The sequence below is a fragment of the Coffea arabica genome, chromosome 1c, assembly GCF_036785885.1.
Source record: "Coffea arabica cultivar ET-39 chromosome 1c, Coffea Arabica ET-39 HiFi, whole genome shotgun sequence".
NCBI lineage: Eukaryota > Viridiplantae > Streptophyta > Magnoliopsida > Gentianales > Rubiaceae > Coffea > Coffea arabica.
Window position 1 is genome coordinate 11288296 of NC_092310.1, and position 11946 is coordinate 11300241.

Sequence of the window (11946 nt, forward strand, 5' to 3'; positions counted from 1 at the left end):
TGTTTTGAAGTCTGTTTTTAGCTGTTGTAAATGTTGTTTCGAATCGTCTTTGTACCTTTGTTTTTGGGTTGTCACTTGAAGCTAGAAAGTGCAAACCCTAAGATTTGGCCTGTATGAATTTATCTGAGCTTTATGAACTTACTGTGTGGTTTGTAATGTATATTTGCTGTTTGTGTTGAACTAGTCGGAGATGTACTTAAGAGTGAACGTTTGGATGTTTAATGGTAAATGTTATCTCTGAAGTTAATGTGTTTTAGTGTTCCAGTCGTTAAAAAGTTTGGCATGTTCAGAGGTTGAATTGTGTATTAATTTAAGTTACGTGGATTATTGGTCGGTTTGCTTGCGTGAGTCCTGGCGAGAGTTGGGCAGGCGACCCGCCAACCCTCTGGTTCGCCTTAGGGAGAAGTGGGGCCGCCACAGGTGGTATCAGAGCCTAGGTTAGAAAATTACTTGAATGATTCCTTAGAAGTGTTAGAAACCCTAAACCTTTTTAGAGTTAAGTGGCAGGATAATTAGATACATTCTAAGTAGTACTTGAGCAAGTTAGTTATTTAAGTATTAACTCATGGGTTTTGGTTGTGACGCCCCGAAAAAAAAAGAGTTTGAGAACCCGTAAAAACCCTAATCTTTTCCGAGAGTTTTATTTCCTTTAATAGCATGTTTTCTGCATTTCCTGGCTTAGGAAATTTTCCTGAGGAATTTTTATGAGTAATTATAGTTTTTAGATGATTTTTCTAGTATTGGAGAGTTTTTGAAAAATTAAGAGTGTATAATGGACGTGGGACCCACTAGTGCGAAAAGTTCGGAAAAATTCGACCAATAAGGTTAAGTTTCGGATACTGTGTAAAATTTATCGGGTGTTAAGAGATAAGTAGAGAGTGAGATTTGATTGATGTGAGAGGAAAAAGAAGTGATAAGATTGCATTAATGAGGTGACAAGTGTCACCCTCTTATTGGTTTTACTTTAAGATTTACTATTCTAATTTTTGACTTTTTTTGACCAAAGGTTAAATATCTTAAAAATTGCCCAAAAATCACCATTTCTTACCTTTGGATGGCCGGCCCTCTCTAGCAAGAAGAAAGACAAAACTCTTCAACATCTTGGCAAATTCCTAGCTCAAATCATCCAAACTACTTGCCTAAATTAGTTTTTACTCCATAAAATTCCTTCCTTGGGTGCTAGTAGGTAGTTTAGTGAAGTTTGTTTGAAGAGCTAAGGTGTCCAACATCTCTATCTCTCTTGGTTACTAGATGAGTGGTGTGTGTATCTTCCTCCTTCACTTAATAAAGCTTGGGTTATGCTTAGTAGTGGCTAAAGTGATGATATATATGGTTTATTTCTTGGTTTGAAGTGATTTGGTGAAGTTTTTATTTTATTGATGATTTTTCTGGTTTAATTGGATTATGATGGTGTGGTTGTTTATGATGTTTGGCAATGGCCTATAATGACACTAGTAGGTGTGAATTGTTGATATTTGCAATCAATTTTGGCTTTGGAGTGAATTGTGAAATGTTAGGGTTTTTCAACCCCTAATTCTGTCCGGTTTTGTATCTCATGGTTAGAGGCCGAATTGGCCTTGGCTTAAAACATGAGAGTTGTAGGTATTGATGTTTTAAAGGTTTCTGTAAAATTTCAGGTCAATTGGAGTAGTGTGGAGTGAGAAAAGTCGGAAATACTGAGACGGGTCTGGGAAGGGGTGCTGCAAACAGGGTTGCCTTTTCACTCAATTTGACCGTGACCTTTCACCCTGATTCTCACCGAATTAGATTTTGGCCAAAACATGAAAGTTGTAGCCAAGGCTATAAACTAGTTTCCTGTAAATTTTCAGCTTGATCCGACCACTGTATCATGTGAAATGACCGAAATACCCTTGACTGTTTTTGAAACCTGTTTCGCGCCCAGATTTTTGTTTTCGTGTAGTCTTCCATTTTCGATCATGAAAATGCCCGATTTGGCCTTTGAGGTCTTCTGATGAAATGTAGCTTGATGTATTAGCTACCATATGCCTTTGGAATTTATAGATTTGGACTTGTAGAGCCTGAGTTATGATGTTTCCGCTAGAATGCGTTTTGGTGGATCTGTTTTACGTTTTTGATGTGGTATCTTGCCTTTTTGACCTGTTTGCACTCGAAACTGGGTTGAGTAACCTTCTGCAATATTGTAGCCCTGACTCTTAGCTTCGAAACGGTGGGTCTTTCACCTTCATGCGACAATCGTAGCGCCTTTGGTACCATTACCGCAAAATGACGTCAAAACTATTTTTCTGGTTTTGAGCTTAACTTTCATTTCCGGACTTTTCCCTAGCTTGACTTGTGCTAGTACTACTTGGAGCTTGCTGAATGGCTATTGGATGAACTTATTTGTGTGACTTTGGAACTGGCTGAGGAAATAATGAAGCCATGATGGCTGGGAAAGTAAGCAAATTTAGGGGAAGTGCTGTCCGAAGTTTTAAAGGGTTTGATTGCTTTGAGTTTATGATCTAAGACTTGGATTTGAGCAAGGCAATGTTACATGATGGATGATTTCTGAGCCATGGAGGTGAGTGACCTCAAACTACTTCTAAAGTGATTTATGAACCGTTTCTTACATTATTTACTTTTGAACTGTTTCCAAAGTTACTTTTGAAATGTTTTCTTGCATATCATGTGTGCTGGCATTTGAGTGTGCCTTGTTTGCTATATTTCTTGACTTCATGACTTGTATTTTGGTTGATAACGTGTTAAGCGCTTATAATGATTTCCAAAACGAATTTTCGAGGCGAGTGTGTACTGTATCGCATTCGACTTCGATAAATGTGAAATTTTTGATTGAAATGTTACTTGCGCATGAATGTAAGCCTTTTGGGCTGAACTGGCCATTGCCCCTTGTTACCGGTCGTCTTGAGCCAGAAGCGGACTCGGTCAGGCGATTAGGAACTTGGGTGAACGTTTGGTATACTCGAGTATTACCTATGTAGGTTGGTGGAGCCTGGCCAAAAGCCAGGGACGGGGTGAATGAAATGAAATGAATGACCAAATGAGCGACGAAATGTCAGGAGAATGAATGTATCCTTTCATGAATGTTACTATCGCTTTCCATTGTAAATGTTTCTTGAATTATTGATAATCCATATTTACTGTTTTGCAAATGATGTAGTTGTTTCCGGATTTATCATTTAATTTATGACATCATTGCTATATGACATCATTGAAATGAACTATTGTGAAACCGAGTTGATTAATGATTTTCTGGTTACTCGCTGAGCTTTTAACTCACCCCAAAAACTATTTTATTCCCCTCCACAGGGCTCGTGGCGAAGGAAGGACTTGTAGTACTTGTGCACGTGTATGGATGGCCTAAACTTTGTACAATTTTGGATTTGGAATTATTATATGTATATTTGGGATTAGTTTCCGCTGCATTTGTGACATGTAATTATTGGAGACGGATGTGTATTTGTGGACCATTTGATGTATACTTGAGATTTGTATTGTATTCATTTGAGGATTGTAGTGATCGACTGAGTCCCGGCGAGAGTTGGGCAGGTGGCCCGCCGAACCTTGGGGTACACCCTAGGGAGAGGTGGGGCTGTCACATTGGTTATTTTGCAGATATGGAAAACGGAAACGGACCTGCTAATGGTAATGGAGTGGCTAATGGACATGTAGAGCCTCTTAGGTCCATCTCCTATAGGCCACGAGACGGGGGACCCCGTATACGTTATACAACAGCTGATAGGTTTCCCCGATGCCAGTGTAGGGTTACATATGCTTATCCTAATGAGTTAGTGCTGTCTTTGGACGACGAGCGTCGCCAGCTAAGGGACGCTAATCACATTTTGACCCAGGATATCGAGGAGTTGAGTATCATGGTTGATATTCAGATGGATCGTATAGCTGAGCTCGAGCAGAGGTTAGCAGCTGAGAGGGCTAGGTCAGAGGCCGCTCGTGAGGAATTAGGGAGACAGAGGTCTCGATTGACTCGAGTAGCTGGGGAGGTACGAGACAGGAGTGCGGGTATTAGGGCTGATGCTAATATGATGATAGACGAGGTCATGGGTATTATTCAGAAGACTGCTCAGGCAGGTATGGAGGAGTACCCGGAGGAGGATCCCGAGGAGGACGTTGCCCTGGCAGCCCTGCTGAGGGTTAGACTAGGCTTGCTTTGCTTGTAAATAGGTATCTAGGGCTAGTTAGGGTGACACTAGTTTAGGTCATAGCATTTTGTCTAGCTAGATGGCCTACTTTTGAGGCACTATATCCCTATTTTTGGTTTAAGGGATTGTTTGTACATATTTACTAAGCTTGTGTGTGCCATACTTTTGGAAGGCACCCTAACCTGCTAGTTGTATGAACTTTGGTATGTGAATATATGTGCTAAGTGTTTTATCTTCATTTCCTTAACATTCATGTTGATTTTACTTACAGAAGAAAAATATATATAATAATAATAATGATAATAAGTAAATAAATAACAATATTTTCGATTAATTACCACTACAAGAATTTTGGTCTTCAATGACAACTACTTTTCGCCACAAAAAAGCAAAAAGTCGTCACTGATAACTTTCATTGATAACATTTCGGTTGTCACAAGGTCGTCACTGAATCTCCGTCGGTAAAAGTATATAGTGACGACTTTAAAGTCGTCAGTGAATAGAAACATTTTATGACAAGATATGTCGTCAGTAAAAGCTATAAATTTAGTGACGACATGCTTTCTTGTCAATGATGCATGAAGCAACATAGTCAGTGTATATATTAATTAGTGACAACTTTGTTGTCAATAAACCCCTTATCATCTGTGACAACAACTTCTTATCAATGGATAGTTTTGATTGCGTGACAACAACAATTGTCAATAAAGACAGCCTACTTGAGAAAATGCTACTCATTTACAACACCTTGCAATGTGTAGTTTGATGATTTTCCTACTACAATAATATCTAAAAAAATGAAAACATTAGCAATGTTTAATAAATAACAAACGTAGACACCCGTTACAATAGGAAATGCCATAATAATATATTAAATATTCAAATGTCATAAATAAGTGCAACATCACACTACAAATAGTTTGATAAGTTTCAATAGAGCAAATTTTGCCATATAAGTCAAGGCTGCACTAAAAAACAATTCCAAGTCCCAAAACATTTTCCATGCTATCGAAACATTTTCTAAACTTAAGATAGCACTATAACCACAGTTTTTGAGTCGACATGTAAGCCGTACTGCTAATCTTCCAAACCTCTAAAATGAGCAATATATCTGCAATAAAGTAGTAAAGTTATTAGTAGATGATAGAAAAATTTAAAACAAGGAAAATTAGTTAAGGAGTCACCAAAAAATAAAGTGAATCATTTGTTTTAAGTCTCATCTAGATAGTGGCTATACAAAGAGTAGAAAAAGAGACATTATATGGGTAGTTCGGAAACAAAGTCTACTAGAGGATGGAAGTTTAATAACATTCATTAAGAGCCAAGGATTATATGGGCAGAATTGTTCCACTTCTTTATTTTTATATTAAGATGTCAAAGGACAGCAACAAACGATTCCACATTTATGAGAAACAACTTTGCAAACTTCACTGTGTTTTGGACCAAAAGTGGTCTTTGAAGCTTTGAATGTCATAGGATTTCATATATCTAAAAATATGTAACTATACATAAGGTCTAATAAACAAGAAAAAGCAGCCTTATCATCATTCATATGTGGTTTGTTCAAGCTATCAAATGACTAAGTAATTTGTACAGATAGCACAATTCCAAAAAAATTATCAGTATAGCACATTTATATAATTGTTTAACATACAACTTGTTTCAAGGTCTAACAACCAATTATATGTCGACAGTTTAAACATAGAAAAGGATTCTATTGCAATTTAGGTGATAGAAGCAAAACTATCTCCAAATTTCCTAAATAAACAACAAAAGTAACAAGCATTCACTAAATTCCTGAGGCTTGATACTACAAGTTAATATTGTCACCTACCAAGCACTTTTGAAGGATACTAATTTGTCCATTACTTGAGACATGAATCCAGCTACTGCCTACAAGACTAGTGAAATCAGCATATACAACAACAAGATAAAAAGCAAGTCCAAGCACCATACACATGATTGCAAGTCGGCTAATTGAAGAGACAAATTGGATATCCTAATAGATGGAAGCTATAAGAGCTACGCCTAGAGCCAAAAAGTCAAACTTTATCTAAGTCCATGTTAATAGTAACCTGTGGACTTATTGCCAGAATAATTACTTTTAAGACTCCAACAGTGGCAGGGGGGAGAGAAAGTGCAACTACAAGAAGCAGAAACATATTCAAAACTATCATCTTTTAACTAAAGTGAGTTAGCAACTAGTGTTCATTAAGCACATCTATCAATATCATAATTATGCAGACACAGTACTTTGGTTAGGACACACAGGAATGTCAAAGCCATTATTTACAAGTGACAAATCACATACAACAAATTGTAGTGACCAAACTTGCAATTCATTGTTTGAAAACCACAAATTGATTACCAAAAAACATGAAACAGTAATCATTTTCAAGATTTTTGAGACTTTAGGCAGGCAAAAGCAAGCCCTGAGTCTTAAATACGTTTGGAATTTTTTTAATCTGGTTTTTCATTTTCTTGCCTGTACTCTGCTACCAATGGAACGCATTGCAAATTCCAGTAGTTCAAAGAAGTAGTACAACATACACGACTAATTTGTGCTGTGACATCTGCCAAAGATTGTCTTCATGACACGATTTTGTGCATTGACATAATGATTTACACTCATGCAGGACATATTTGCTTCATTTCAAATGTCTTTCCTTTGTTTTTCTGTCTTTAGTTTAGATAGAATCAGGATATCAACTAGCTTCACACTCAATTTTGTATCGTACGTGGATATTCTTCACCAAGATTCTACTCATTCTAAAGCACTTGCCAAAAGATACTTCATATGAATTAAATATACATCATCAAATCAGCCATTCAATCGAATTACTTGCCGCATGGGAAGTTTCTACTTCAATTTTAGCAGAGTCAATAGCACTTCAAAATGGATATTGCTTCAGAAAAATTAACACAGTAGAAGCAGAAAGTGCAACAAACTTTAGAGATTCTTATGCAACCCAACAAGTATTAACCATAAAACAGATAGAAGGCATTCATTCAAATTATTTGCTGCATGGGAAGTTGCTCCTTCAATTTTAATAGAGTCAATAGCACTTCAGAACAGAAATTGCTTCAGAAAAATTTGCACAGTAGAAGCAGGAAATGCAATAAACTTCAGAGGTTTTTACGCAGCTCAACAAGTATTAACTGCACAATAGATAGAAATGAGACGTAATGTCAAAGTACTTACCACTTTCAACTCCATAAGTTGCTATTCCACTAATACTCATGTCCTGTCCCAATATTGATTCCTTGGCATTCTCTGCTAGCCATTCTTGAACCAAATCTAGTGACAACTGGTACAATAAACAAAAAAAAAAAAATCTTACAAGTAATTACACTCCATCCTTAAACTTAAAATCAGCATATAAACAAAAGAGAACATTTAAGTGCAACCTACAAAAATGTACCCAAGCTCATATAGGATACAATTCGATTCCAAAATTTCAATTTTTCCAGGGAATCAAAACGTTTGTTCCATTTCAAACATTTCTGACTACATGATAACCACACACAAATAAAAGAATTATACTACTCATTTAGGCATCAAAATAGCCAAATTCACCAAGCAATGCCAAATGAAATGAGACAATAATTATAAAAATAGAGTTAAAACTAGAAATAGCTTTATAGGACCAAACACACTAATCCAACCTTTTAACTAAAAAACGGAGAACATAGAGACACGGCCTTCAATAACTTAACAATGACTATCCAATCAAACTACCTACATTGCAATTAGTAAAAAGCCCAGTAGTAAACATTAAATCCGTGAATCATAATGAACATAAGATGCATGTGCAAGAACTAGACAGTAAATAATTTCATATAATTACAAAATAAATGGATAAAAAGTTCACTCTTCAAATTCCCATGACAATTTACCAAATGTCAACCCAAAAAACAACAAAGACATCTTTCACAGTAGAAAAAGTTTCACCAAACCGTGTAACTAGATCTCTAGCTGCTTATCCACGTTCATAATTGAACCCCCAATCACTATTTCCCATTTCCCTTTTCACTCAATGCTATTTTAATTACCAGCTATGTTCCTCACATGTACCACCCACAGTAAAAAATTTCACAAAATCGCCTCCTGATTCTCTTCCATTCCCACTGTCACACACAATACAACATTACATTTGCCTTCCTCAGCCTATTACGAACCCGTACATACCTACAATCCAATCCCACTAAAGCCCTTTATCTTGTACAATAAAATGTTGACCAAAAATTAATAAGGGTTAAACCCACAAGTAAGCAAAATCCAAAAGGAGGAGATGACTCCATTCATAAATCAAATGAAACCCAAAAAAACTGGACTGAAATTTTTGGCAAAAAAAAATAATTAGGGCAAAACATTTGGGGCAAAATTAAGGAGGAAAAAGAGAATCAGCATACCTCTTTTTGCAGAGAGTTGGTGCTGAATGTGATCTTCTATTTGATCATTGCAGAGCCAAGATCAATTAGGAGATGACGAGGGGATGTTTCGGCAGAGATTAGGAGAAGTGTTATTTGGTTCTAAGTGTTATTCGGTAGTGTCTTGTAGAGTGAATGAATAAACATGACTGATAGTTGGTTTTACTAAGTGTCCAATATCAATTTCGAGCCTCTCCTCAGATTATTGACTTTGAATAAAATTTCAATTCCTTAGATTTCCCCTCTTAATTGTTCAGTAGCAAAATTTCAAATAAAGTTTTTTAGTTTTCAACTTTTTAGTTGAATTAATATTTTACTAATACATTATTACTTGCTACTTTTAAATTTTTTTGTGAAAATATTCATAATGGGTGAGAAACTTTTGTTGCAATACTGCAAGTGGCAAATGCACCTTGGTTCTACTTCAAATAGTTAATTTTTTTATGATATCAAACAGTTGATCCGATGTTAATTTTGATATCACTTTCTCAAAATTGTGAACTAAATTACTACAACTTATTTATCTTTCTTGTCATTATTCTCACCCAATACTCCAGAATTTTTTTTAGTTATTTTATACTAAGGAGAGATGATTTGTTTCATTTTAAATTATTGCACTAATATTGATTTACAAGACAAAATTTGAGTTCCTAATAGTTAAAAAATTCATTAGAGAGCAGATACAGAATAACAATTGCTATAGTGTACAAATATTTGAAATCAAATAGTGACAAGAGAAAGTTGTCACTAACTACTTCCATTATTATCAGTGACAACAATAGCCAAGTTGTCAAACAAAAGGGAATTATTACTAATAACATTTAGACAGTTGCCGCTGATGTAGTTTGGCGTGATCTGGCGGGAGTTCAACTGTGACGACAATCCAAGGTTATCACTGATGCCTTTGATCCTTTCAGTCAATTGTGACAACTTTTTGTATTGTGGCTAATGGGCCCTATTTTGTGACGACTAATTTTCGTCACTAGGAAATGTTGTCACTAATAACCAAATTTCTTGTAGTGTACTCTATTTACATATAGGCATAACTAGGCTATGGATCGGCAAGTTAGAAGTAGAGAACGTGGGAGATCAACTAGACAACACCCTGAGGGTAGTGGTGATAGGGAACCTGAGGTCAATCAAGACCATGGTCAGGGAAACGTGGCCGGAGACCCAGTGGCCACCGCAATCAATAGAATAACCGATGTTCTAGAGCGTATGATTGAGCACCAAGCCCCGGGGGCAGTGCATCATCAAGGAGGCCCAATCGATACTGAGGATCGGGCATTAGAGAGATTCCTGAAGTTTGGACCACATAAGTTCTACGGAGGTCCAGAACTTGAGATAGCCGAAGGATGGTGGGAGAGGATCTCTGATATTTTTGTCGCTTTAAATTATACGGAAGAGAGGCAAGTGACTTTCGCAGCGTTTCAATTTGAGGGAGTTGCTCGTTCCTGGTGGAACCTAATTAGGGTCAATTGGGACAGGAATCACACTCCCAAAACCTGGGCGAACTTCACAAGGGAGTTCAACGCCAAGTTTCTACCCCCTCTCATCCAAGAGAAAAGAGAGGACGACTTTATTAAGTGTAGGCAGGGGGCGGTGAGTGTTGCCGAATATGAAATTCAATTTACAAAATTGTCCCATTTTGCTCCTGAATTGGTAGCCACGGAGCAAAGGCGTGTAAGGAGGTTTGTGCAGGGACTGAACGTGGAAATCCAAGAGGGATTGGCTGCTGTTCAATTAGATACCTTTGCTGATGCCGTTGAGAGAGCTCAGAGAATGGAAGTTGCTAGAGCTCAAGTAAAATCTTTTCAAGCTAAGAAAAGATTTGCCTCTAGCAGCAGTCAGGAGCCAACTTATGGAAATGCTCCACCGGCCAAAGTGGGTTGAGGAACGGGTGGAGTAAATAATCTTGGAGCACCACGAGGCGCTCTAGCAAGAGGAGCTGGAGCAAGAGGTACCGGAAGAAGAGATATCGGTACTAGAGGAGGATCAAGTGGGAGGAATCAAACTAGGAACGCCTCACAAGGAGGTCGTGTGACCACTCCTCAGATAACTTGTGGGTATTGCAGGAGGACTGGTCATACTGAGGATGAATGTTGGAGGAAAGAAGGGAAATGCTTGAAGTGCGGGAGTAGTGAGCACCAGATTGCTGGTTGTCCAAAAATGCAAGACGGTGGTACCCTGAATGCTGGACCAGCCACTTCTGGAGGGAGTAGGCCAAAAGTTCTTGCCAGGGTGTACGCCATAGACAATCAACCTGTACCTGATTCCTCGGAGGTCGTGGAAGGTACTCTTCCAATCTTTCATCGATTAGTTAGAGTACTAATTGATCCTGGCGCAACTTATTCATTTGTGAACCCAAATTTTATGTTCGGAATTGATGTACAACCTGTTAGATTACCCTTTGATCTTGAAGTTAGGACACCTATGGGTAATAAGAGTATAATTACTAGCCTAGCTTATAAAAACTGCGAGTTTTGGGTTGGAGAGCGTAAGATGCTAGTAGACCTAGTCAGTTTGGACATAAAAGGATATGATGTTATCATAGGAATGGATTTCCTAGATCATTACCATGCTAAGCTTGATTGTAGAGCAAAAGTGGTAGAATTTTGGATTCCCAGGGAAGCAACCCTAAAGTTGGATGTGAAAGGTAGGTTAGCATCATCTGCTATGATTTCGGGAGTTCAGGCAAGGAAAATGTTGTATCGAGGAGCACAAGGTTTCTTAGCTTTCCTAATTAATGCTTCCAGTGATCAAGTGAAGTTGGAGGATGTGCCAGTGATAAGGGAATTTCCAGATGTGTTTCCCGAAGAATTAAAAACATTACCTCTGGAGAGAGAAGTGGAGTTTAAAATTGAACTAGTGCTGGGAATGACCCCGATTTCTAAGACTCCGTACTGGATGGCTCCTGCAGAGCTAAAAGAATTGAAAATACAATTATAGGATCTATTGGAGAGAGGTTTTGTTACAGAAAGTGATTCGCCATGGGGCGCACCTGTACTATTTGTTAAGAAAAAAGATGAAAGTTTGCGGTTGTGTATAGACTATCGAGAATTAAATGAGGGTACAATTAAAAATAAATATCCTTTACCATTGATTGACAGCTTGTTTGATCAGCTGCAAGGATCAGTGGTTTTCTCCAAGCTAGACTTGAGGCAAGGGTATTATCAATTGAGAATTAAGAAGGAAGACATACCTAAGACTGTTTTCAATACAAGATATGGACATTTTGAGTTCGCAATTATGCCATTTGGATTAACTAATGTACCAGCTGCTTTCATGGACTTAATGCAGAGAGTCTTTAAAAAGTACTTAAATCAATTTGTAGTAGTTTTTATTGATGATATCTTAGTATATTCTAAGACTCGAGAAG

General features: G+C 37.5%; 1 protein-coding gene across 1 annotated transcript; it reads left to right on the forward strand.

The window, feature by feature from the left end:
- The first annotated feature begins 9620 nt into the window (after window positions 1–9620).
- LOC140038963 (uncharacterized) lies at window positions 9621–11516 on the forward strand. Its single transcript, XM_072084693.1, has 2 exons — window positions 9621–10455; window positions 10507–11516. Exons 1-2 carry the CDS (start codon window positions 9621–9623, stop codon window positions 11514–11516), a joined length of 1845 nt encoding a protein of 614 aa, XP_071940794.1.
- Window positions 11517–11946: the final 430 nt, after the last annotated feature.